The sequence below is a fragment of the Branchiostoma belcheri genome, unplaced genomic scaffold (assembly GCF_001625305.1).
Source record: "Branchiostoma belcheri isolate BF01 breed outbred unplaced genomic scaffold, Haploidv18h27 scaffold7, whole genome shotgun sequence".
Classification (NCBI taxonomy): Eukaryota; Metazoa; Chordata; class Leptocardii; order Amphioxiformes; family Branchiostomatidae; genus Branchiostoma; species Branchiostoma belcheri.
This window is the reverse complement of record NW_017804353.1, coordinates 3,372,277-3,400,123: the sequence shown is the minus strand read 5'-3', so window position 1 is coordinate 3,400,123 and position 27,847 is coordinate 3,372,277. Positions and strand designations below refer to the sequence as shown.

General features: G+C 42.3%; 3 protein-coding genes across 3 annotated transcripts; 2 read left to right on the top strand and 1 right to left on the bottom strand.

Annotated features, from left to right (window-relative positions):
* Positions 1-6: 6 nt before the first annotated feature.
* Positions 7-808, bottom strand: LOC109484587 (zinc finger protein 567-like). Its single transcript, XM_019787912.1, has one exon. The coding sequence runs from the start codon at positions 756-758 to the stop codon at positions 27-29; it is 732 nt and encodes a 243-aa protein (XP_019643471.1). The 5' UTR covers positions 759-808; the 3' UTR covers positions 7-26.
* A 2,229-nt stretch (positions 809-3,037) lies between these two features.
* Positions 3,038-25,514, top strand: LOC109484626 (transient receptor potential cation channel subfamily M member 7-like). Its single transcript, XM_019787973.1, has 31 exons — positions 3,038-3,094; positions 3,965-4,266; positions 5,140-5,304; positions 5,662-5,847; positions 6,295-6,489; positions 6,803-6,962; positions 7,440-7,623; positions 9,479-9,617; positions 10,465-10,558; positions 10,842-10,966; positions 11,090-11,218; positions 11,548-11,607; positions 12,025-12,189; positions 12,417-12,595; positions 12,889-13,135; positions 13,573-13,725; positions 14,232-14,396; positions 14,764-14,907; positions 15,314-15,559; positions 16,086-16,260; positions 16,612-16,807; positions 17,213-17,390; positions 17,584-17,771; positions 18,038-18,189; positions 20,229-20,454; positions 20,834-21,010; positions 21,372-21,458; positions 21,851-21,977; positions 22,374-22,493; positions 22,923-23,123; positions 25,400-25,514. Exons 2-31 carry the CDS (start codon positions 4,036-4,038, stop codon positions 25,499-25,501), a joined length of 4,896 nt encoding a protein of 1,631 aa, XP_019643532.1. The 5' UTR covers positions 3,038-3,094; positions 3,965-4,035; the 3' UTR covers positions 25,502-25,514.
* On the top strand, positions 18,578-19,939 carry LOC109484571 (tripartite motif-containing protein 3-like). Its single transcript, XM_019787893.1, has one exon. The coding sequence runs from the start codon at positions 18,588-18,590 to the stop codon at positions 19,500-19,502; it is 915 nt and encodes a 304-aa protein (XP_019643452.1). The 5' UTR covers positions 18,578-18,587; the 3' UTR covers positions 19,503-19,939.
* Positions 25,515-27,847: the final 2,333 nt, after the last annotated feature.

The following is a 27,847-nucleotide window of genomic DNA, read 5'->3' as shown; positions in this document are numbered from 1 at the left end:
AGTCAATGTGCCGGTCTAGATTACTTTTACTGTGCTGCAGAAAAGTCACACTGGTCACATTTGAAGGGCTTGTCACCAGTGTGAGTTCTGATATGTGCTTTTAAGCTACACTTGTAAGCTGTCTTGTACGTACACACTCCACACGCATAGGGTTTGTCACCTGTATGTATTCTGGTATGTACTTTTAGGTGATACTTGTTAACTGTCTCGTATCCACACTCCCCACACTTGTAGGGTTTGTCTCCAGTGTGTTTAGCCATGTGCTTATCTAAACAGACTTTCTGTGTAGCAGAATAGTCACATTGGTCACACTTGTAGGGTTTCTCACCTGTATGTGTTCTCATATGTATGGTTAGGTTAGACTTGTAGGCTGCCCTGTATCCACACACCCCACAAACGTTGGGTTCATCAGACTGGGTAGAGTTTGCACCAAGCATTTCCTTACTCAGAATATCTCCGTTGTTCTGCCCTTCCGAGTTTGATGCCAGGTACTTCCTGAGGTTCGTCTCAGCCCCACTTTGTTCAGTCTGGTTCCCAGGGTGTTCAGTCTCGATCCCAGGATGTTCAATCTCGTTCCCAGGGTGTTCAGTCTCGATCCCAGGGTGTTCAATCTCGTTCCCAGGGTTTTTATTCTTGACCACAGGGTGTTCAATCTCATTCCCAGGGTGTTCAGTCTTGATCCCAGGGTGTTCAATCTCGTTCCCAGGTTGTTCCATCTCGGTCTCAGGTTGTTCCATCTCGGTCTCAGGTTGTTCCATCTCATTCCCAGGGTGTTCCGTCTCATTCCCAGGGTGTTCAGTCTTGGTCCCAGGATGTTCAGTCTTGACCCCAGGGTGTTCAGTCTCGGTCTCAGTTTGTTCCATCTCCTTCCCAGGATGTTCAATCTCATTCCCAGGGTTTTTATTCTTGACCACAGGGTGTTCAATCTCATTCCCAGGGTGTTCAGTCTTGATCCCAGGGTGTTCAATCTCATTCCCAAGGTGTTCAGTCTTGTTCCAAGGTTGTTCCATCTCATTACCTTGTTGTTCAATCTCGTTCCCAGGTTGTTCCATCTTGTTCCCAAGATCTTCCATCTCATTCCCAGAACACTCTGTAGGCAGGTCGTCAGCAGGAAACCCACAGCTTGGCTCCTCCATTCCTACACAGAGGGGAAAGTTATGTAAATGCATGGAATCTGCATTCCTTTTTCTATGAGGCTCAGAGAGATAGTTTACTTCACTTCACTCTATCTGTATCTGTATCTGTATCTGTATAGCTGGTATAACTGCCTTTCGGCGTAACACACCAGCTTCGCAGGCACGCGGCACTCTAATTCAACGTCATGCATTCTCTGTAAATATATTATTTGTTATTTTAAGCGTACTTGGTCACTTTGATTCTATGTAATACATGTTACAATATTTGTTATCCTAAATTCATCCTCCAGTATTATTGACAAGTGATTTTAATACCTCCAAGTCGATGCCTGAGGCCCCAAAAGTCACAGCTGCCCAACAAGCTGAGAGATATGTATGTTTGAGCCTTTGTTATTCATTTGATCATGGCATGCTCAAATGATCCTGGTGACAGCTGTTCATTGAGCGAGGTCACAACAACAGGCAGACAAAATATGGATAGACAAAAATGGTAGATAGAAAAGCAGTTTACAAGTTATGTAAACAGTAAAGTGTTACACATCCAGATACATCACCTGAACGTGAAGCCCCGTGAGGGCATTCTTCAGTAACCTATAGATGTAGATAGATGTACATGTAGATACTAAGTTCTCATCAGGCAAACTTAATAGACACCATAGGGGCCTTGCCCACCTACACATGCGCTAGAAATGATCGTTACCACATGTAGATCCTAGAACAAAGAAATAAAGTAGAAGTTGGCTCTGAGTCTCATCCTCTCATCCTCGCGTATCAATCGGATCCATAGTTGAGCATCCGTACACAAGAAGGCGTAACATGAAGAGACTTTCGCCTTTGACTTTTAGTCATTTACAACTTACTCATTATACAAATTGTTTTATATATAGCGCCCCCCCCCCATCTCAGATGTACAAAATATGTAGGTCACACATAATCTGGGTCAGGACACACTTCACTTTGCTTAGTTTGTGACGTTTCCCTGTCGATAAGCTCGAACTGTTTAGTAGAAAGGTAAATGAATGTCTTACCTACCGGACTGTGATGGTTTTGGATAGATTCAAACGCTATAGAATGTCGAAAATCGCGTCGGGTCAGAGATTTATTTATTTGGGGAAAGCTGGTTTCCCCAAATGCAACATGCAGCTGCTTGGATTGGCCCACTGTCTTTATAAGGGAGAATGGTTCAAAATGGTTAGCTTCTGATATCAACAGTAAGTCTTACTTTTCAATTTCAATATAAAAAACATCTTAGTTATATCAATTTTATTGTTGAATCTAAATTTAAACAACTACTAGTGTCGATTAACGACCTCATGTTAAAGACGATGAAACATAAAACACCCCCCATACGAGTGGTAGAGACCTAAATCCTCAAAGGTTAGTCCACTTTTGTAAGGGGAGACATATCACGGGCGTTATTTTATGGAAACTAACACAATATATGTTCGTGCCTTGATAGATACAAATCACCAATATTTTGACATATAGCCTTTTTTCAATACTAGGAATAGATGCATACGTAGTAATTTTTAAATTTGACTAACATGTTTTCTTGAAAATAAGCTAACACCCCTTTATATAAATCGGATAGACCAAACATCAAGGAACCAACATTTGTTTGCGGAAGAGCTCGACAACTATTTGTACAGAACTGAGCTAGCCCTGGCCTGGACTTCTGGGTGCAGCTAATCAACGACAAAGTTCCCTCTGCTATAAATTCAGTTTCAGAGCCGTATTCGGCCAGTAGTGATGTCCTGAACATGTTGGAACACTGCACTTTTGGCGCGCTTTTGATACTTCTTCTTCTTCTTCTTCTTCCGGTGTAAGCCCACATTCGTTACGACGAATATTTTGGCTTCTTGGGAGAGAGCGCGTTTTGCGCAGGAGTCTGTGCAATCATGTACTTGATGCGACGTAAGACGGTGCATGCAGTATCGACCACCGGAAATGTCCCACTAGTAAGTGCTGTTCACTTTATAATACTATAGCACTGGTAAACCTAATCTCCAAGTAACCAAGACAGTATTTAACAGGCTACCGGTAACTAATCGGCTGGATACTGTCATACATATAGTTCTGTATACTGTCAAAATCTTTAATGCCGAAAGAAATAATTACTTATAGACTGTAAGTGGAGATACCGGTAGTAGGTGAATCTGTTTTTGACATCCTCTCATCAGTGTCGCATTCCTTAGGTAGTCCACCCTGGACTTATTCATGCCAAAGTACATAGCGTCACTTTCTTCTTAAGTCCTAACGTTAGCACGAATAGTATTTGCAAACAAATGCAAATGCTTTCATACTTGATGACACACAAAATTCTTCTCTTATTGTAATGCACGCATACCCTTCTCTAACAAGTGTATTTTTGTAGAATTTTGAGGCTTCAAGTCTAATGGCTACGCTACCGTCATAATATATATTACCAAGGACATTATACACTGTGTATAATGTCCTTGATATTACACAAGCAAGTTCGATTTCATGTTATATGAGCCATAGCGTTGAATGTCAAATTGTCGTGCGCTACATGGCGTCACCGGGACTCATTAGGGAATTTCTTAGTGGCACGACAATTTGACATTCAATGCCATGGCTCATATAACATGAAATCGAACTTGCTTGTGTAATATATATCATATTATGACGCAAGTCGCTAGTGTAGCCATTAGACTTGAAGCCTCAAAATTACACAAAAATACAGTGGTTAGAGAATGGATATGCCCCGTTTATAACATACTAGTGTGAATTGGGCCGTCCAGTTGTCCAAACTGGCATGTTGAATTTTGAGATTATTTACAGGTCTGCTGTTTTTTTTACTGTTGTAGGGCAATGCTGAATGACCTGCCCTATCACCTGTGACCTACAAGGAGCTGAAATGGTTGGACATTTCTGACCTATGACCTGTGACCTACAAGGAGCTGAAATGGTCGGACGTTTCCCACAAGTGTCTTCCGACGACAACTCCTCGGATGACGATGGGTTGAAGGTCTCTGAGGTGGCTGCGGAGGAACGAACTCACGCACCACCGACATCGGCGCATAGGACGCTGTCACATAGGCCACGGTTCAGAACAAAAACAAGATTTCCATGCTTCTGGAAAAGACACCATGCATCTAAGTATCTCACAGTAAGTATTGTCTCTTCTTCTACTATTAATATTTGTGCTAAGCCTTATGTAGTAGTGGGAGGCAGCTCACTGTGTTAGACATGTCACCCTTATAGTATTGACATATACATGTAGCATCCAAATTTGTTCCCCAAAAGTCAAAGAAGTCAAGAGAGGATTAACTTCATTGACAACTCAGATGGGATACTAACCTGGCAGAAATAATCCAGTCTCTGATGGAGAACAAACTGAAGGTAAGTACATAATCTTAGATAGACGGGATTTGGCATCCTCCCTGAGAGCTTATGGCCAGCGTAATGCCAGCTGAGGGATCGAACCTGTGACCTCTCGATCTCATGTCCCCTACTAAGCCTCTTGATGCCACTCAACACCACTCGAAGTCAATGACGCAATGTAAATAACGGATGTCCTTACTGAGGCTAGGTACTTTTAATCATTTTAACTCAAGTCCTGTGATGAAATAAATCTAAGGCCTGCCATCTGATGAGGAGTTGTCACCCATTTCTGGGGCTCAAAATATCATCTGTGTATCCACTGGTTATTACAGGTAAAATTGGAGCTATTTAGGTGTTTCTGATATCTATCTACCCCAAACCTACACCAGTCCATACTGGGTTTATGTACACATGTAGGTGTATGTGGAAAGAAATTTGGCAATGGTTTCTGAATAGTTTTAGACATGATCCATACTTCTTAAATGGTAGTGCAGGTAAAATTTGGCTGTTGCAGGTAATTTTCAGTGCTACCTGCACCAGTGCACCTCACCTGCACCAGTGCAGGTTTGCTGAAACCAATAAGTATTCTGAGCCCTGCATATTACCTTCTCCAGTCTGTCACCTTGAGGTTTGACAGCTGTTGTTTTCCCTTCCCCAGTGCTGTGGCAGTGACAGCGAGGACAGTGAGGAAGACGACCTTCAGATGGAGCTGGCCGACTTTCTGGCGGAACAGAACAACCAGGGGTCAACGACCTCCCTACAGTTCCTGCTGCCCCAGGGGTCATACATGGAGGGGGTGCTACCACTGCGATACGGGGAGGAGGTACGTTTCTGTTTTTTTTTAAGTCTGAAATGCACTTGTATGACCTTGTCAGCATGTTGGCTTTGTTACCAACTTTTCCACCATGCCTTCCATGTATGTGAAAAATTGTAATACATAAACAAAAATTCTGTAAGTAGTGTGTGTATCATGATTCATTTTGTGATTTCCAACTTAGAAGATAAAGTCTGACTTACAAGGGTTTCTGTTCTATTTCTCCTGCAAGGATACAAAAGCCTCATATACTCAAAATCATGGTTTTCCATCTTCATGTAAGCCTTTAGAGATATCATTCTGTCAACTCAGAGAACTCATACACACTTTCAATCTGTTTTGATTGTCTGTTTGTGTTTGTCCCAGGGTCGACCATATTTGCTGCTGAACAAGGTGAACTGCCCCTCCATGGACGTCATCAGCGAACACCTCCATCGAACATGGCGGATCGAGAGGCCAAAGGTCATCCTGTCGCTCTACTGCGAGCCGGACTACTTCAGCCTCTGGAAGCGGAGAAAAATTTACGACGCCCTACAGACGGGACTGATCAAGGTTTGGATCGGATGAACAAACAAATAAATGAATGAGATAGCCACTGGTATGGTAATGCCATGATCATGCATTTGTTACCTTGCTTCTTGTTCTAAACAAAAGTAGAATTTTAACGAAAAAAGGCTTAGGATAGAAATGGAGGTGGTTAGGGAGGAAAACTTGAATCTGACTGTACCTAGTATTCACTCTCTAAAATAGTGTGCAGCAAGGCACAGACTATTATCAGAACAAAGATTGGAGTTGCTTCAGATTTGAAGTGCCAGAACATTTGCTTACTTACAACCCTAGGATCTGACTGCCCTTTATTCTGCTATACTCAACGAACATGTATGTTCAAACAACCCTAACCCAATGTCGGAATACAGGGGTGTCAGAACATAGGGGCATTGGAACATACCAAAGTGTACCAATGGCCATCAAAGTATTTACATTTTTTACTCCCCCCAGCTTGCCTCCACCACCAACATGTGGCTGATCACCAATGGGGCAAACCTGGGCGTGGGGAAGCTGGTTGGAGATGCGCTGAAGCGGGAAAAAGCGCGGCGGGAGTACGTCGTGGTGAAGGAAGAGGACGACCAACCCACGCTCCGGGCCGTCGGGATCCTGCCGTTCTGTGCTGTGGCTCAGATGCTGCCGAGATGGGTGGGTACAACTTAAAGCTTTGTCTTTAACCTTTAGCATGCTAAGGTAGTCATTTGGCACCAGCTTTGTATTGATTATGGGGTTAGGCAGCAAGGAGAAATTGGTGTCAATGGTGCATAGAATTATGTATTTTACTTATTAATGTGTCTTTATGTGTGTTTCCTTTGTTTTTTCCAAATGCTAGTCATGTTGGGGCTCAGACAGGAAGTTTAGTGTGAAAGGTCCCAAAATATGGATAATCACTGATTATTTCATAATTTATGATTGATTCATTGGTCAATTATTGATCGATTTATATTTGATGGGCACACAGCGGGTTGTCCAGGATGAGATGAAGGAGCAGTGGGAGCTGAACCCTGACCACACACACTTCATCGTGGTGGACGACGGCTCAAACGACAACTGGACCGCAGAGCAGGACCTGCGCCTCCAGCTGCAGCACCACTACAGATCACCCCGCCAGGTCTACAATGGTATGGCCCACTTCTGGTTATCAGCACTACATGTGTACACGTATATACATGACTTGTATAGTAGCCTGGTTGCCAGACCTATAATATTAGATGTAGATGTTTGCAGAGAGGATGTAGGACTCAGGAGCTATAGTAGGTCTGGTAACAAGGCTACATGTATAGTAAATAAGGAAAGATTGGTTCTCAAATACTCACCATGGTAACTAGTGCTGTAGCCTGACTGAACCTCGCTTTTTGCCGGCTCCCTAGTAGTCTGCCACCGTGTGGGGTTGGGCTACATTATGTAGCAAGTAGCAGGACTTGGAGGGTCTGGTCATCATATAATTGAATATTTTGAGAAATTAAGAATAAACAGAGCTGTAGCTTATTAACTATCATGTGAAGGTTAAAAACATTATGACTTTATTTATTTTTTTTGCTTTGCAATTATTACCTTTCTTGTTATACAATGTACATGTACCTGATCTTTATTTCCAGTTCTTCCGGGCACAACCTCCAGAAAGAAGGCGAACCCTGTGGTGTGTGTGTTGGTGCAGGGAGGGCCGGCCAGTATACAGTATGTACGGGGGTGTGTGCAGCAGGAGACACCTGTGCTGCTACTGAAGGGGAGTGGCAAGGCAGCTGATCTACTGGCCTTTGCTTATGAGGAGATTAAAGAAAGGTAAGGACTGTTTCCGACAAATCTTCTAAATTCTGATTCCACTCTGTCTTATATCATAACATTAAATTAAATGTATTAAAATGTAAAAAATACATCAAAGTCATCTATTAAAAGACAGGCTGACTATAAATCATAAAAATCCTATATTGTCAATGTCACGTAAAATTCACAACATACATTTAACCAGAAGCTTCAATCCCGAAGAAATTAAAAGACAAAAACTAAGGTGAATAACCTATAGTGTATATTCTTAGTACCAAGTTCATATTGACACAATGTTTAAATGATGTGAAATTCGTTGGAGACACCAAACAAGCCCAGTGTCATGGCCTTGTCCCTCTGGTGCCTTACAAAGGAAAAACCACTCCAGCTACAGGGTTGGGTAATGTTGACTTTTGGGTCTATTTTTGCTGGCAAGGCAAGAGTTGGGCCACAGTGTCAGCCATGCAGGCTACACCCATTTCTTTCCTTGACTCTGCAATAAATTTTCAAAGTAATGGTACTAATACCTTACCAAAAGGGTATTAAGGTGTGTCACATTCATAGGCTGTCTAACAGTCTTGAAATTTTGATTTCACAGTGTTTTCAAGCAACTTATGTAATAAGAAAAAAACAACCACCAACAAATTTGAATTAGATTGTTTGCAGTGGCCTCTTGAGGGCTGTTTCCTTTTCACTCTCCCTTGTGCATGAAGGCAGTTTGCCAATTTGAAAGCTTGTAGTTTGGATGCCCAGCCTTCTGTTGGTGAATGTCTGAAAACCATTTGACAGTCGCAGGGCTATGTTAACATAGAGGAGATGTATTTGTTTACATTCTAAGGTTCCTTCTATTTGTCCAATGGACTTTCAAGCTCCCTTACACAAGATTGTGAAATGGTTTGCATACCAAAAGCATGTTTAAACAACATTTAAGCTGACTCCTGATGAGACTATAGTACTATAAGCAGTCATGCGTCTATGTGCCAAAATTCCTACGGCTTCTTTGATTTGTCAGAGGTTTTCAATTTGAAGTTACCACAAAAGATGCTTGAAGTAGTTTTAATTACAAACTTTGCTGTATAATTTTGTGTCCTCGGGCACTTTGGATGCCATTGTCTGACACTAGCCTAGCCACAAGCCCTTCCTATCTAATTCTATATTTGCAAGTCCATGTTAAACACAGAAGGGATCGGTATTGTTTACACAATGAAGATCTTTTTATTTGTCCGTGGTTTTCAGTCCTCCTTGTGGGACGTGTGAAATAGTTGACATTAGTGGAACTCCTATAGTGAAAGTTGAACCGGTTTGCTCACACAGAAGAGTTGATATATTATACATTGTAAGCCACGACATGCATGACATTGGGAGGACATACTGTACAGTCCTTCAGGGTCATTGTACTGGGAAACTTACCCTTAAACATGTAGGAGATGGGTTTGATTCGATTCCATGTAAAAATGCCCAATTTCAAACATTATTGACGATAAAAATACTCTTCCTTATTAAACTTGGCTTTGGAATGTCAGTTTTTTTTTTATTACAGGACAGAAGGAATCTGTCAAGAATGGTTACTTCTATAAGAGTCTGACATGTCTAAGACCATGCTAAGACAGGCATTCCTCTCTATCTTCAAAGCAGACTTCCCCAGAGGGACTGGATTTGGTGGTACTTAGCCTTTCATACTACATAATATGTGTATTTGAATCAAATCCATCTCAAGTGACATTTTAAGATGTTCCTCTCAGCCTTACTTCAGACCTGCCAAGGAAGACTGGATGCAGTACTTGAGAACTTCTAAGACAGTTCTAAGGAATGGTAATTTCTAAAAGACATTTTTCCCAATATTATAAGATTTTTCTCCCTGTCTTTACTGCAGACCTGCCCAGGAAGACTGGATGCAGTACTTAAGAGCGGAGCTGTCCAGACGGATCTTTAAGACGTTTCCCCAGCTGTCTCAGGAGGAGGTTCAGGACCTGAAGGAGTCCATCATCGACTGTGTCAACGATGCCATCAAGGTCAGAGTGACCTTCATCCTGTTGATTTAACCTTCAAAAGGTCAAGGGCAGATAAGTCTGTAATAAGTGTTTGAAAATTTAGTTTTGTGCAAATCACTAAACAGGAAAAGTGAATGCAGTAACAGTTCACTCGCTCAATCACTCAGTCACTCACACAGTAACTCACTCACTTACTCACTCATTCACTCACTCACTCACTCACTCACACACACACATGCACAGTACTCACACGCTCACTCAATCTCATTCATGTAGCTCACTCACGTACATGTACATGTAGCTCACTCGCTCACTATTCTTCTTGTATACTCCCAAAGTACCACTCACATAGCTGTAAGCCGTAACAGTTGTATGATTTCATTGGTAACTTGATCTGACACCAGGTTCTTTAAAATTTAATCTGAGCTTGAACTTAAGAACAATTTCTGAAATATTTAAGATGAGCCTGATGAGTCACAAGCTCCTTGGCATTGATGCAATTCCCTCCAGAGTTTAAGCTACAAGTTTTGTCATGCGGGTACTTTATGTCTTAAATCTTTATGACAAAGTTTTGCACACCTTGACGGATCGTGTGGCATAACGGCAGAGTGCTCGACTCAGAACCAAGAGCTCCCAGGTTCGAGTCCTGGCATGCCACGATCTTGTGCCCTTGGGAAAGGCACTTCTCGACTTTCCTCACTTACATGAAACTCAAGTAAAAATGAGCATCGTTCTGTCGTGTATATGTTTCTATGTGTGGGACATGACACCAGCAACAGCTGCCTGACCCACATGTATTGTATTGCTACAATTTCAATAAAACAAATCAAATTACCAAGTCTTGCACACATCTCCCCCCCCCCATCAGGAGGACCAGGTGTTCCTCAGCATCCTGGAGGTGCACAGTTTCCATGACGACCTGGAGAACCTGGATAAGTACATCCTCACCGCCATCTTGAAAGGTACGTTTGAAGGACACTCTGGTCCCCTTACTGTGCTCTATACATGAAGATGCATGATTTTCCATGTTCAAGTTTTCCATTTATTGAGCCTGATCTCTGTCCTTATGACCTGCTCTGGGTTTGGATGAAGACGAGATATGAGATATTCTGAAGCATAATAATGATGAACTGTAATTCCCAACAATTTGTGTTGAAAATTATGGTACATTCGACTTTGCTTTGGTTTTTATCACATGAACTAATTTTTTTTCTTTTTTTTTTCTACCTTTTTTAATGTCTGCAGCCCAAGCAGATGTTTCCGATGACAACGTTGTGCAGAGCGACCTTCAGCTGACCTTGCAGTGGAACAGACCTGACCTGGCGCTCTCCGAGATTTTCCAGTCTCCTTATTTCCCCGACAACATCAAGGTAAAGTCACCTGTACTGGCTGTACATCAAGGTAAACTCACCTGTACTTGACTGTTTGAAACTGAAAGGACCCTGTTGGTAGACTTGAATTAGATCAGTGAACATGATTGTTTTTTTTCTCAGATCCCGTCTCGGCTGTTTGAGAAAGCTCTACTGAAGAAGGACCGGGAGGAGTTTGTGGAGCTTTTCTTGTCTCAAGGCTTCGACCCGGCAAACTTCATGACCAGGCACAGATACAGGAGACTGTTCGAGGTATTTATAGTTTTTTTTTTTTTACAGTATACATTTTGTAGCCTCTACCAGGCTCTGGGAGGCGTCCGGGAAGAGTAGAAATTGACCAAATAAAGAGATACATGCTGAGGGAGTTGGTCCACTAAAAAGTACAGTTTGCCGCACCCAAATGTTGGACACCAGGTACGTATTTAAAATCATCTTAAGGTAATGTAAATATACTATTTAAAGCTGTATGGTATAGAGGCTACAGTTTCAAAATCATGCCATCTTTTGGTGTAGAACAAGACATGGATGATTTAATGAGTTTCAAATTTTTCCTTTGACACAACTTATCCTTTTGTTGACAGAAAGCAGAGGACAGGGAGTTTATCAAGGGAGTGTTTGGAGCCATGGGGTACAACCTGCCTGTAAGTACAGCATTTTTAAGCTCTAGTGTTATTTTTTGTAAATACGTGTATTCTATATCTTGATCTTACAGTAACTATAAAGATTAAGAATAAGAACATATTGTCATGCCACAGAGGATTACAAAATGTAAAACACTGTAGAATTTTCTAAATTTCTAGGAGTTCAGATTTCTCTAAAACAAATTCCTGCTTGCTTTAAATTTGAAAAGACACACTGTTTGATACTATTATTGATAATGTTTGCTAACATAATTCTGCCATATACATGTTCATGTACAATGTATCTGCTGCCCTTAAACTATATGTTAAAAGGAATGTGCACCGCAAAACTCTTGAAAATACTGTTTCTCAAAGCAATGTAGAGATGTAACCTGGTGAATAAATGTTGATTGAGGTTACATTTTTTTCATGTTGCAGGATTTTGGGGTCCTCCCCGAGAAGTTTCTGATGACCCTTAAGAAGGTAATCTGCAGACTTGCAGAGGTCGACGTTTACTTCTTCTGCCACGAGAGCCCGAACAAGCAGCGGCCGAGTCTGGAGAAGGCAGCCATCATGTGCTTCAGCTTCCAGAAAAAAACTAAGGTGGGTGGAGGTTAGAAAAAGGCATCTTTTTTTAAAATCTCATACAACAATAATGATAGATCTTGACAATGTGTACATGTAAGTCTGGAAGAAGGTGTTGTTTTTCCAATTTGGTCAAAAGCAAGCCAACACAGAAAGCAGTGCTGTTGTGCTGCGGTAGACTGAAATTAAAGAATGACTTGGAAAATTCTTGACTATGATAATCATAAATGCCCCCCTCCCCTCAGGTGATGATGGACCTGTTGCTCTGGGCGATCCTGGTAAACAAGCAGCGGTTGGTGCGTGTGATCTGGGAGCAGTCGGAGGACCCCATCCCGCTAGCCCTGTACATCCGCCGGGTCTACATGTCGCTCACCAAGTACGTGGAGGATGCCACGCTGCGCAGGGAGATGCACGCACTCGTCACGTATGTACACGTATCTGTATCGGTATAGCCCGTATAACCGTCTTTCGGCATAACACACCAGCTTCGCAGACACGCAGTGAGCTATATCACATCGCAACAGTGAGCTATATCACATTGAACGACCTGTTATATCTAATCTTTGCACATTAAATTGCAGGATTTGCTTAAAGCTTTTTAGTGATGATGTCACAACTGTGTGATTTTTGTTTAACGTAAGAATTCCAAATGAAATCTGTCCAGGAACTACTTCAATGTTGCTGGAAATAAAATTTTTGTCAAAATTGTTACAACAGTGAGTATGAAGACCTGGCCGTCGGTGTCTTAGACATGGGGTACAAGGAGTCCACCAAGAAGGCGACGGACATCTTAAACGAGATGGTTCCGGACTGGAAGGTGAAGACGGCGATCGAGGTCGCGTACGACAGCAAGTGTAAGAAGTTCATCGCCCATCCCTGCTGTCAGAAGTGGGTGAAGCGCAAGTACATGGGAGGGATTTCTGTCAAGAAAAGGATGGCAAACATCTTCCCCAGCTGGCTCAAGGTTTGTTCGTTTGTTTTTTATTCTATATTGAGTGTAAGAAGTTCATCGCCCACCCCTGCTGTCAGAAATGGGTAAAATGGAAGTACATGGAAGGGATTTCCATCAAGAAGAGGATGGCAAACATCTTCCCCAGCTGGCAAACAAACAAACAAACGTTTGTTTATTATCTATAAAAAACTAAAGGCTCTTCTTTCTAGAATACCAAAAGGCTCAAGGGAGGCGTCAGAGAACTTAACATTCAGTCACTTTGTTTTACTTTGTTTTACTTCATCGACAATGCAACAAGGCATAACATGTCGTAGCCAGGCGGCAACAAGGCTGGCGGTGGCTACCACTGTCACGTACAACATGTACAAGTATTATCATGATAACATACAAAATTCACTAAATAACCAATTGAAAGCTTTACTTTCATTACAACCATCTTTTGTCTCCAGATCCTGCTGAGTGCCTTCCTGATCTTCCCCATGTTCCTGTTCATCGACTTCCGTTTTCTGCGGCCGAGTGCAGAGGACCAGAGGAGGGCCCAGAGGAAGAGGGAGATCCTCCGGGGCAGTCAGCAGAGCCAGAACAGCATCAGTCAGAGCCCGGTAGGTTTGAAGTGACAATACCTTTAAGGCATTGCTGTCAGAACTACATGTACCCCTCCCAAGACGGGTACTGCCAGGCTAGTGCCAGCCCCATGTGAACACTGCTTTGCTCTCCCACCTGCATTGTGACCAGTTGTTCGGCGCCAGAACAGGACTCTACAGCCACATGGGGACACAGGTGACTACAGATGGATGACAGAAGTGGTCCTTGTCATGCTGACAGAGGAACACCATCCCTGCCAGAAATGAAATTTACATAAATGATGAATCAGTGACAATGGACCTCTATGCAGAGTTATTAATGCACAAAATTTAAACTATGTTACAGTAACAACTGAGAATTTTTTATTAGCACTGCTGATTGTAATAATCCTGAGATGTACCCATACATGTATTGTAGAAAGGGTATTGATGATACATGTAAGTACTGCTGAACTGGCATTGAATGGCCAACTTGCTAAGGTAACCAGAAAACAAGTTGGGCTCAATGTCTACTCCCTCCCCAGGTATATCCGTACGTAGAGAGGCAGGTGGAGGAAGGTTGTGAGTCGTCTTGTCGTTACTGTGCAGGCTACAGGTGCAACTGCACCCTCAACACCTGCATGCTCAACTTCTTCCGCAGAATCAAGGCACTGTGGACTGCTCCCATCACCAAGTACTGGGCTCACGTGGTAGGCTGGGCTATTTTATCATGTAAATTATCTTGAGTTCACATAAGACAAACATTATTGTTTTTGGTCAGTTTCTGTTCCAAACAAATGACAATGACCTGGATCAGACAGCTTTCACAATGGCAACTAGTGCTGTAGTAGACACCCTGTGGTGTTGGGTTACTAGTACATTATGTAGCAAGTGGCAGGACAGATTTTGAGGGGCTGGTCACCATAAATGTGCATATTAAACACTCTGATAGCAGTACTTTATGGTTCTTCTACACAGGACCTCCATGGCTGGTTCTATGATGTCCTGATCACAACCTTGGTTAATGATCGATGAGTAAATTAACTGCTCCTTTTTTGTTTGTTTGTTTGTCTGCAGCTGTGTTACATGATATTCCTGTTCCTGTTGTCGCTCTCCGGGCTGCTGCCTGGCTGTGGGAGCGCCCTGCTGGACGTGGGCATCAGTCTGTGGATGACGACTTCCATTGTCGAGCTCATCCGCACCATCTACAGGGACGCGGAGGTGAGATTGTGGTCCCAGTGTCCTGTAGGGAACATTATGTAGCAAGTGGCAGGACAGAGTTGGGGGGCTGGTCACGTGTTTTTGCTCAGTTCTCCATCTCAAAACAAGTAAAGTCAATGAGCTGGACCAGACAGCCATCACCATCATGTTACTAGTACATGTAGCTGGTGCTGTAGCAGACACCCTGTGGTGTTGGATTACATTATGTAGCAAGACTTAGCGGTAGGACAGAGTTGGAGGGGCTGGTCACCAAATAATATGAATGTGTTTTGAGTAAGAATAAAGAGAGCAGTAGTATGTTGGTCTAGACTACATGTATGTGAAGGTAAAAATGGTGTATAATAATAATTGCTTTAATTGCAAAATATAACTCTCGAAATTCTGGTTTTCCTTTTCCTCTCCCCAGATGTTTCGCCGGTCCTCCAGTCGTGAGTACAACTACTGGCTCTACATGGAAACGACCTTGATCGTGGTGTTCTGGGTGGCGCACTTCTTCATGAAGGTGGTGGGGACGCGGGTGGGGTTCGCTCACCCGAAGGACGCCAAGCTGCTGATGGCCATCATGGTGTTCTTCTTCTTCCTACGGCTGCTCTACGTCTTCGCCCCCAACAGTCTGCTGCTCGGACCCAGGCTGGTCATGCTCAGGAAAATGGTAATTTTTTTGTGATGAAAATTAAAGGAAGTTGAATACAGGCTAGCAGAAGTAGATCAGCTTTTTTTTTCTTCCAGCTGCATATCAGACCCACATTGTTCCAGATTCACATTCTTCTGGCTATTTGTGTTGTTCCCGTGCTTCCACAGATTTTGATGCACATCGGTGATCCCAAAAATCCAGATCATGTGTCCCTCAGATCCAGATTGACCTGTTGGTGTTTTCTAACTGCTGGTAGTGTACATTTGTACATCAATGTCTCTTTCTTTCTCTCCACAGATCACAAAAATGAGCTGGATAGAAACACAGTGATCCCACTGATCCAGATTTTTCCCTTTTCCAGATCCAGATCGACCTGTTGGTGTTTTTCCGTCTTCTCGTTGTGTTTATGTGCATCCACGGCGTGCTGTCACAGATCCTGCTGCAACCATGCCACTGTCAATAATGATCACACTGATCCAGATTTTTCCTCCTCTTTTCGAGATCACATTAAATTTTGTGACAATGTTTTTTCCCTTTGTTCCAGATCCAGATCGACCTGCTGGTGTTTTTCCGGCTGCTGGTTGTGTTTATGTGCATCCACGGTGTGGTATCCCAGATCCTGCTCCAACCCTGGCATGAGCTGGACAGTGATGTGATGAAGATGCTGGTGTGGAGACCCTGGCTGCACGTCTGGCTCACTCCATACGGCTACCTGGAAGGTCAGATTGAACTTAAAAGCTTTCTAGGTACTAGTGAATGTACATGTAGTTAATATATATATGATCTGACATATTTTAACAATAACTACACCAGAGAGTATCATTGCTTTTGTTTGGACAACATATGCAGGTCTGGAGACCCTGCCAGCATGTATGGCTCACTCCATACGGCTACCTGGAAGGTGGGGTATACTCGGATGCCTCTCCCAAGCATTGTACCTGTCAGCAACAACCCTTTCCATTATCATCTGTACAGGTAACTGTGAGGGCCTGATCATTGAACTGAACATTACCATGCCCACCTGTAATGTAACACCTGTAACACACCTGTCCATTGTTGTACCTGTACAGGTAACTGTGAGGGCCTAATTGTCGTGCCTCCGCCCAACCAGCCTCCCAGCTGGTACTCCCCCAACGTTACCATGCCAACCTGTCCTGCGGAGACTTCAGACGCGTGTGAGGGGCACTGGTACCTCTACCTCTCCCTCACCTTCTACCTCATCTGTGTGCGCTTTGGCCTGCTCACTGTACTCTTCGCTATGTTTAGGTAAGTTGGTTTGCTTTCTTCAGAAGACAAAAAAGGCAGTCAGTGCTTCAAGACTTAGTCATGAAGTTGGGGTTGCCTTGAGTGGTGGGTGTGTCCTTTATAGTTTAACATCCAGTAGTACATGTATATGTGCATAGAGTTGTTGTGTCAAAGCAAAGTTATTCACTCATTGTTTGTAACTCGAGGTCTTAACACATGTTAAGAGTTAATAGCAATGTTTACTTTCAAAGTTACTATGGAAAGAGATGCTATGGAAACTTGGTATGTGAACTTGTACTTATTTTAGAAGATGCTGCAGGAGTGCATGCTCATCAAGGATCTTCTCGAAAGTAGAAGAAAGTCGGGCCACTATAGTTACTGTTGCTATGGAAACCATTGATAGTCTCCTCCTTCTTGGGTTTTCAGTAAGACATATCAGAGAGTACAGGATGAGTCGCGGGAAATCTGGATGTACCAGCGATACAAACTGATTATCGACCTGGACCGGCGTGACAGCCTGCCGCCACCGCTGGTCGTGTTTCACTACATCTACATGCTGGGGAGGTACCTGTGCTGGTGCTGGAAGTGCCGCATTGTCACCAAGGTGAGTGGATGGGTGGTTGGTTGGTCAGTTTGTTGGTTAATTGGTAGGATGACTGTTTTATTTGTAATGAGTGCTTAAGTTGTTGTGGTTGGTTGGTTGGTTGTGTGTGTTGTTGGGATGGTTGATGTGCATGTATCCATCAATTCACTCACTCATTCATTCATCCATTCAATGATTATTCCCTCCCTCCCAGGTCCGTGTGGCATACGGTGAGAAGACCTACTCCAGTCAGGACATGGTGGATGGAGGGTTAGACATCCCTGATGGAGCCGAGCTTGACGAGGACAAGTTCAGTTTCTGGAAGTCCTGCGCTCACAGCTACAACTCCAGGGAGAAGAAAAAGACTGAACAGGAAAACAAGCAGATGACACAGACAGACGTGTGAGTTTGGGGCAGGTGCTAGTGACACTGTATAAGAGTTAGGGAGGGTTAGGGTTAGGGTTTTTGAAGACTTGCTGATTTGCAGAGCGGCACCAATCGAGTAGGGTGCACCTCTCCCCTGAAAATGTCTGGGGAGACTGCTGGTTATACAGTAGGGAGATAAGTTTTTCTTATTGTCAAATACAAGACTTGTAGTTCAAAATTAATGGATTAGTCATGATTTCAAGATGTTCCACCTTAAGATTTTCTCCCCCCCTCCACCGCAGCTATGAGCAGGTGAGCGAGGACCTGTCCCGTCTGGACGTGCGGGTGAGGAGGAGGCACGACCGTCTCCACGACCGCGTCGTCAAGGTGGAGAAGATGATGCAGGAGAGCATGCTCACCCTGGAGACCATCAAGCACCTGCTCCTGAAGAAAGGTGGGTCACCATGGTTACTGTTGCTATGGTGTTGCTATGGAAACTGAAAATGGTTGCTATGATGATGCAGGAGAGCGTGCTCATGCTGGAGACCATCAAACACCTCCTGAAGAAAGGTGGGTCACCTTGGTTACTGTTGCTATGGTGTTGCTTCTGTGTTTTAAGACCATGTCAAGTCTTGAAATGACATAAATGTGAGCAATGTTATGCTTCAGGACATTTTATGATATGTTTTAGAAAGTTTTCAAATATCAAACCCATGGTCAGCTAAGATTAGTCTAAAAATGGCGCATAATAATATCTCAAACCTTTGAACCTTAGCATAAACAAACATGGTGGAAAATGGACTTTGACCTAAGGTCTGGCTGCCACTTGTAGAAGGGAGAAAATTTTAAAACATGGCAGTTGTACCATTAAATTTGGAAGTACCTACATCTAGTAATGCTTCCACGAGTGGAAGGAATCATCACCATAACCAAAGACAAGGGGAGTGTCACACTGAGAGCATCACATTTGGTGAGAAGGGATCGGAAACTGGGCAGTTCAACCTTCCTTTTGGTGCTACAGTGTCAGATGAAGGGGAGATCTTTATCGCAGACTGCTGGAATCAGAGAATCCAAGTCTTCACCCTGCAGGGAATGTTTGTGAGACAGTTCACGACAAGCAAACAAAACTTGGTCCCACATGATGTGGCCGTGGACGGGGAGGGGAACCTGTGGGTGGTGGGGAGGTCAGGTCTTACTGAGTTAGCTGTGCAGTACCACAAACATGGCAATGAACTGAGAAAGATTGACCTTGGGAACTCTGGGTGGTGGAGAGGAGTTGCAGTGGACACCAGAAGGAACTGCATCCTCATCACACAAACCACCACAGGAGACAGGGGCAGTCCACATGGCAAAGTGTTGTTGTTCAGGGCAGATGGGACATGTATTCAAGCTGTTGACAGAAGACAAATGTTAGAGAACCCAATCTACATCGCCGTGGATACAAAAGGGAACATTCTTGTGTCAGACTGTGAGAAACATTGTGTATTTGTGTACAGCGAGGACCGACAGTTTCAGTTCAAGTTTGGAGATGAGGGAAGTGGTGAAGGTCAGCTATGCCTGCCCTGTGGCATCTGTACAGACAGGGCAGGGAACATCATTGTGGCAGACAGTGGAAACAAATGTGTGGAGATGTTTGACAAGACAGGAAAGTTCCTCAAACACGTCACTACAGACAAAAGGGGACCTCGGGCTGTTGCCATGGCAACACAGGGACAGCTTATTGTGACATTTTGGAACCACACAGTTTCTATACTTCAGAACTACTGAATTAACTATTAATGATTGTATTTAAACACTTGACCCTGATGGGACACACAAGACATTACACACCAGAGCTATAGTGCTACTATCACCTCTCAAGATGGAAGGATGCCTACTACTACATAGTGAAGTGTAAAGACTAGTTGAATTTAAATTTTTAAATGGTCTTCACTGTTGTTAGATAAAACAAGAAGAAAATACCTGTGTTAATCTTCTACTTACATTGTAATTGTATTCTTCTACAAAATTAGACAATGACAGACAGCTGCACAGCTGCAGGTTGTAACTTTTCAGACAAATAAAAATATGCTATAAATTGCATGTATCTGTGGTGTTTGTGTGTCTCAGAAAATGTGTGTTTTCTTTCATGTTAACATAGCTTTTGATTGTACCTCATTCAATTGGGAAATGAAGGTGTTAACTTAAAAATACAAATGTATATAACCTCCCACATACATTGCTGAGAGGTAAGAGAGCTGTGGTTGGTGTCAGTTGTCTTTAGAATACTTAGTCTATATAGTCATGATGGTTTAAAATTTCATGCAGTCTACCTGGTCCAGGAAAATTTCCCCTCAAAATGAGGGAAATGGCATTTCATGTTTAAAAGGATAAGACTATATTGCACCTCTGACACAATGAATACTGCCTTCGGTACTCAACAGTGTTACGTCAATAAATTACGGATAAATTTTGAGAGCCATCATATCATATCCTGATTTTTGTGTGTTCCAGAGAGTGGTGAGGTAGAGGGTGTTCCGACCACCCAGACTGGGGCAGTTCTCCACATCGCGGCCAGACAGTCTCCGTACTTCGGCACCAGCAGGAAGAGATTCCCGGTGTTCGACAAGTACGTTCCCTGGCGTAAGCTGTTCGTGGAGTATGACCCTCCCCGCTACACCGCCCCCATGGAACACTTCTCTGAGTGGTTCCGACAGTTCGCTGATGAGGTCAACCCAAGGTTGGTTTATCGCCTTTCTTGCTATTTAATCTTATTAAGGCCTTACTGATTTGTTTGTATATTAAATGACATTCACTGGGCAACCCAGAACTGATGTGAGCATGCAAATGGAAAAAAAAGTCACCCTTTTTTCAAATCTAATTGGTCAAGCAGGTTAAAGGAAAAAGTGTGAGCACATACAGCATGCATGTTATACCAAACAAAACTAGTGCACTAATATAATTTTGTTCTTTCACATCTTCTTTGACTTTGGAAGGCTTGGTGGTGCAAGCAAGTGAGCCCTGCCTCCCTTCTGTGGAAATATTTTTCTTTTCCTTTCAACGGGTTCTTTTAACACTAACTTACAGAAATGATGACAAATTCTTACCATGTTTTCCAGTGCCCAGCAGCCGGCCCCTGTGTGGAACGAGATCGTCGGGTACAAGATGAAAATCCGTCATGAGGGGGAGGGGGGCACGAGGGAGGAGGTCATGGAGGTCGATCGAAGGTCGTGGATCGAGGACAAGGACACAGGAGTCGGCATCCGATACAACATCACATCAGAGGGGGTGCCTCAGTAAGTGGGCCATTCCCTGCCTTGAACTGCATGACATTGTCTATCTAACTTTAGATTCTATAAGTTGTTTACATGTGCATCATGAAAAAAGCTACATTGTACACGCAGAGCTAATGGATAACAGCCCTAAAGATTGCACCTACGTACACATGTTTCTTGCAATACAAAAATCTTCCTTGAAAAAGTCAGAAATCTAGTACTTTTCTAAGTTCTTCTCTAACATTCATCACCTTTTCAGATCAATATTCAGTTACCACAGCATTTGGAGGTTATGCATAAATGATACTAGTACTACAGACATCTTTGATCATGATAGAATTATGCTGTATCCTTCAGATAATTCAATTGTTGCTTGTTACAGGAACCCAATGGGCAGAACTGGCCTGAGAGGCAAAGGGGCGCTGTTCAGGTGGGGCCCAAATCACAGCATGCTGGCCATATGCACAAGGTACGGTATCATACATGTACATGTACATAGTATACATACATTTTATACTGTACTTTTATGACCACAGCATGTTGGCCATCTGCACAAGGTACATGTAATGTCATGCATTTACTATTGAGGCAGTGTTATTGCCATCTGATCCATTGTGAAGTTGTTGCTGTAAAACATAATTAATAATATAAATATAGAATAATAATAATTGTTATATTTTTTCAGTCTTTGAATGAAATTTATTTAATTTTTTTCATCCAAAAGCTCATGCTGGTAATAGTTATGATTTACAAACAAGTGACCATTACACAACAGTAATTTATAGGCTAGCTAATAGTATGTTCTTACATGTATGTGGAAACAAGTAGGGCATTCAAGAGCATGCATATTTCCTGCTCCAGGTGGAAACATGCAGTAGACCCAGCTACAGGAGATGAGCAGGAGGAGTACCTACTGGTGGAGGGGAAGAGAGTTCTGGAGTTCCTGTCTTACAAGGAGCCAGACTTTGAGGAGTGGGCCATACCTGGGGTAAGTCGGCCAGATCAACGGGGACACAGTACTGTACTGTGATCATAGAGTGGAACTCTCTGCCACCAAGTAGGGGCATCATCACTATTAGATAGCTTTAAACATCAAAATACAGTTAGATTTGCAAATGTTAGGTGTAACAGGTTGTTTGGGGTAATATAGCCAGCTGCTGCCACATCGCTTGCCTGAGAAGTTGGTGTGTTACACCAAAGGTCAGTTATGCTGGCAAGAAATTTTCAATAAACTTGCCTACTTGCATCCCCAGAATTAAATGGCCTCTTTTGATAGACTTTGAAAATAACTTTCGAAAATTATAAAAAGATGCACTGAATTGCAAACAGCCTGTGATTGATAGATTAATTGATTGATTGCTGATTGATTGATTGATTTGTCCAGGCGATAACAGCAGGCCTAGAGAGTAAGTACAGTGTTCTCCATCGAGCGTTCTGCACCAAGGCACTGGGGAAGCAGCCGGCAGTGGTGGACAGGAACATGGACGAGAGCAAGGTCAAACAGGTGAGGCTCAAGGTCACACATGTAACATGGTTTTGGTTTTCAAACGTAAGCCACAACAAGTTATTTCTTTATCCAGGCCATTCAGGCATGGTTCTGGATAGTCATGTATCCAGAACTGTGCCTGGGGCAAATTTACGTTCTTGGATACATGTACATGTAACTTACATGGAGACTTTCCAGAACCATGCCTCAGGCAAATCTTTGTTCTTAGATACACGGAGACTATCCAGAACAGTGCCTGACACTAACCCATTCGGACATAGAACTACATCAGTACATGTAGATTCTGGGTTCAGGGTATGATAGAGACTGTCCAGAACCATGCGTGATCCTAACCCTAACCCATTCAGGCATAGAGCTAGACAGGCATGGCTCTAGGTACGACAGGGCCTGTTATGCAATTTTTCCATGCAATGTCTTGTATTACAGCTGTTTGAAGCGTACACAGCAGATGAGAAGGACAGCCCTCCCACAGACCGAGACGACCCCATCGAGACCTTCTCGGCCGCCATGATCTACCGCGGTTACGTGGACGACCCGCGGAACACGGACAACGCCTGGGTCGAGACGGAGGCATGGCACTTCCACTACGAGAGCGGAGAAAGGTTCTCGGAGGAAGAAATGGTCACCGTAAGTTCAACTATCTAGTAACTTACATATCACCAACTTTGCAACCACACACTTTGAAATTTGTATGCAATTGTGTTAGAATTTGTGATCCCCTTCAAAATAATTTTGCTACGTGCCTCAGCAGCAAAAAAAAAGTTTTCTAGACTTTGCTGAACTCTGCTTTTGCGTAGTGGTGTGAAACTTCCTTAGTTGATTAGTAAAATGGCCGCAGAGTGCAGTAGCTTGATGGCCATGTGCAGCCCAGTTTTTTTACGGGCTGGCATGGGGGCTGATCCATCCAGCCCAACCAGGTACACAGGAGGTTGTCTCGTGTCCAACCTGCGACTGTGTAGGACCCTGTGAGAGGGCAGTCCCCCCTGGAAGGGACTCATCAGGCTAAACTCGGTGTACATTTGCACAACGCGGAAGATTATGACCTGTTTAATGATGATTCCATGTGGTCAAAGTGGTAAATGTACTTTTCCCTTGTGGCCTGTTCAGATAGCAAAGTAGGGTCATAACAGTGTTTATTCTGTATTTAAAGAAAGGGCAGGTTAACAGGATATGAACTTATATTTTCTTTCATTTTTCACTCGCTTATTAATCTTAAACAGTTCTATTCACCCATATTATATGCAGATTTCAAATTCATAAACGTTACATCGTATTACTGGCCTAGGTCCTGCTTAACATAACTTGTGGACATGTCAAACATTAATCAACTGTTTGCATACTAGGCCGATCATAGTTCACTCAGTGAGTGAACGAGCATAGTTCACTCACAACGTCAAAACTTTTAAAGGATAAACCCTTTTTTCCCTTGGCATTACACATCATGTAAGTGTACTGTTAGCTTTTAGATATTGTTAAGCCCTTGTCATTGTATACTTCTTAAATTGAAAGTTTGAGAAACATTTTTCATTTTGACAGAAAAAGAGTAAATCTTCAGTGATTTTCAGTGTACTTCTCTTATGGAATAGTCCAATGCAAATATCTTTGTCAACGTCACATGAAGGTATACATTTGTAGTTACTGCACATGAACTGAGATTCGTGAATACATATAAGGTGGTTGAATGATTGAATGGTAAAAGTCCTTTATTTGCAACTACTTGCTAAATAAGAGCCATACAAGTGTCAAACAAGACGTGGTTGTGAATAAAGAACTTTGCTATACATGAACGAAGACATTTGGATCACTGCACAGGTGCTGTAAGGCACTCTGTATGTACACATTTTCAAATGTACATATTAAGTTTAGTTTTTCCTCAGTTGTAAGATAAGATTTAACCTAGGATGCATTATGCCCATGGATGCATGGAAGCCTACTTTTTTAAGGCTGTGTAGTGTAAAACTTCCTTAGTTGTAAGATGATAATCACCCATGGCTATGGTTAAAGCCCAGTTTTTACGGGCCAGCACTGGGCTACTGCTGGCCCAACCAGGTACCATCCCAGGTACCTGGGGAGCCCCCCCTGGAGAGGGGCTCAGCCATGGGGAGACCTCTGGTCTCTAGTGAGTTGGGCTAACGTCCAGTGTTGTCCCCTATCAGGAGGTGTACAATAATGCCAGTGGCCATGTCTTTGTACTGACAAGGTTAGATATCAGACTGTTACTTTATCTTTGAAAACAAGACACATTGAAACAATTTGGAGAAGTTTTCCTTTTCTTACCCTCCTGAACTCTAGGACTGACTTTTACCCTATTGTCCCTATTGTATACAATATAATGTACAACAAGGCAACTTTTTCCTTGCCGCGAAGCTCTGATGAACATATTATATGAGGACGTTGATCACGTGTCAAATGTTTACACAACGCAGGCAATTCCATTCCAGAACCTCGAAAAAACACATCCAAGAAAAATGGTACTTGCCTGTATTTTTCTCCTTTTGTTCCCACCTAACGTCTGCTTTTAATTCATTATTATTAATTGTAAAGCATACCATATTAACATCCCTTTTTATGTTTCAAAACACCATTCCATAAAAGTCTTACTTCCCCTTCTCCCTTTCCCTTGAAAATGGAATGGTCCCATTCAAAAGGCTCTGTTTACATGGATCTCAGGTAATGTTACATTCAAAGTCAACGTTACTCCACTCTAACAAAAGAACTGGTATGCGACACACACGACATATCTGCAAAAGGTACCTTCTTCACATCAATTGCTTGTAGGCACCAAGGTACCTGCCTGTTTCACCTGTATTCCTCAACTACCTCATTCCTTCTTCACTTTCTCACCTGCTTTGCTCCGTCTGTTTTTTCATCTGTTGTTTCACCTGTTCTTTTCTCACCTGCAGGCCGGCAGCAGGTGGCAGGAGGTGTCCCGGCACGTGAAGCTGTTCGCCAGCCACGCTTCAGTCATCCCCGAGGCTGCAGCAAGACTCAACGCTTACTTCTGAGGAGGTGATCTGCCAAGAGCTAAGAGAAGACTAGCCTATACCAGGCTTCAGAAGCAGTAGGAAAGTGTAGAAATTATAGCCAAACAGACAGATAACATGCGCAAGGTAGTTGGTCTGGTAAAGGACTACAGTTTTCCACTTTGTCTATTAATTTTGGCCAATTTCTACTCTTTCCAGCTGCCCCTGAAGCCTGGTAGAGGCTAAGAAAAGACTACATTTCATTGGTCATGTGTGGGAGATTGACAGTCTCTTAGCTGATCTTTTGGTGGCTGCAAGTATCAAATTGGTAGGGCAGTATCTATGCAATACGCCACTGTTTAAATAGCAAAAAAGATACATGTACTAGTACTATATGAAGCTAGACAAGCCTGAAAAGAATAAGCCTAAGCCTATGTAAGTCTCTGCTTGGAGAGTATAACAGCCTCAAAACAGCAAAATTAACTGCAAAATGTATAAGGTGATCTTCGAATGTGCCTGTATTTCTCAAAAAGCAACAAGGAATCTGTATTCTGAAGCAAAGTTAGACTCTACAATGTGTAGTTCCCAACACGAATGTTGGACCTATGGTAACCCAAAGTTTCAACTGTCCAACTCCAGTCAAAGAATGATATAAGAATCCACTGCTTCTATGATGTCTATGTTCTATGTTAATGCAGATACACAATGTAGAACATGTGCCTTGATAAGCAGTGGGTCATAAGTTACAAAAAGTTTATGGCACACCATCTCCAGCTCTGCCTGTAGTACAGTCGTTGATAGTTTATGCTAGGAGAAACAGCAACTATGAGCTGAAATGCAGCAAAAATGTTAAACTGTTAAACTGCACTAAGTTAGCTACAACAGCAACGGAGCTTATCTCTTTGCAATAATGTAAATTTTATATGTAGAAGTTAGGACCAAATCTTCCTCATAGCACAGTTGAGAAAAATGTCCAAAACTTGGATTAAGCCAGTGAATGCATAGATGATAAATAAAAATAGTATGAATCACGTGTCCACAGCATTTGGGTCAGATAGCTGAGGAAGACTGAGTGATTCGGTCGAAAATTTCTGGTGAGTCAAATTTTGAGTTGGAGAAAAGTTTAAGTTTTTCATAATGAATCACTGTTGCTTGCTAGGACCAAGAATTTCTAGTTTGCACAGCAAACTTGATTGCTAAGCTTGCTAAAGGAAAATAGCAAATCTATTTTGTATACAAAAGATACTCTACTTAAGTATTGTGAAAAGATTTCTTTATTAGGCCATGTTGATTTGATTATATGAATGACATCCACGAGCGCATGAATTTTCGGCCGTTTCCAAACAAAAAAAGTTTTCAACCATACTGTAAATCGTACAAAACAGTTGCAAAATGAGCAAAAATACACCATAAGTTACAAAAAAAATTAATAAAAACTATACCAATGTCGTAGAATGCCAAAATCAAATGAAAAAAGACGAAATTGAAAAGAAATGAACTTGAAGACTAGATTATTCACCAAACCATATTCTGTCCCATTTGCTCAACCCTCATGACCACGTAGATTTCATAATGTCGAAAACAACTTTTTTTTTTTGCAAAACGTTTTTTTTATTCGCACGCGCGCATCAATTTTGGGGTTCCCGGAGGATATCATCCATATAATCAAATCAACATGGCCTTATTTGCAAAATTAGACTATGTTAGACAGTATTCTCTTACATTGGTTTGAATGTTTAAGCTAGTACTTATGGTAATATGCAAACAAATGCATTATACCAGGTCCTTTAGTTAGAGTTCTTGTTTCTATATTGATATTTTAGTTTTCCTTTTTTTAGACTTTTTATGATAATTATCATATAATGAATGTTTCGTTACAGTATTATCTTTGCATGTTACATGTATATATCAAGAGACAGTTAGATTTCCAAACTTGCTGCTGAAATTTGATCTTTAGGATGAACAGTTTGATGTATTTACAGTTTGAAATGTTGCTTTTATTTTAGTGTGTTACAGGTTTTGCTTTTGTATTTGAACGCACAAGATTGGTAAAATGTCACCTGTATTTGTGAATATGGTCAAGATAGCAAAGTGTTTTACAATGTATGTGTCTTGATGACAAAGAACAGTATTGTGTGTGGAGCTGATCATGGACTGCCAGAAGTTCAAAATCTTTCCATGAGAGCAACAATTGTTTGAAACTGTGCTCATTGTTTTGCTTGATATATAGTCTTGAAATATTATATGTATGTGTGTGTTTCTGATTTTACATGCACTGTGTCCCTTTTAGGACACCCTTGCAAAGAGTGCTATGAACCAAAGACTACTTAGAATAAGACAGGTGTTAGTATTTCATAAATTGAATGCTTTTTAGACATCGAATGTGAA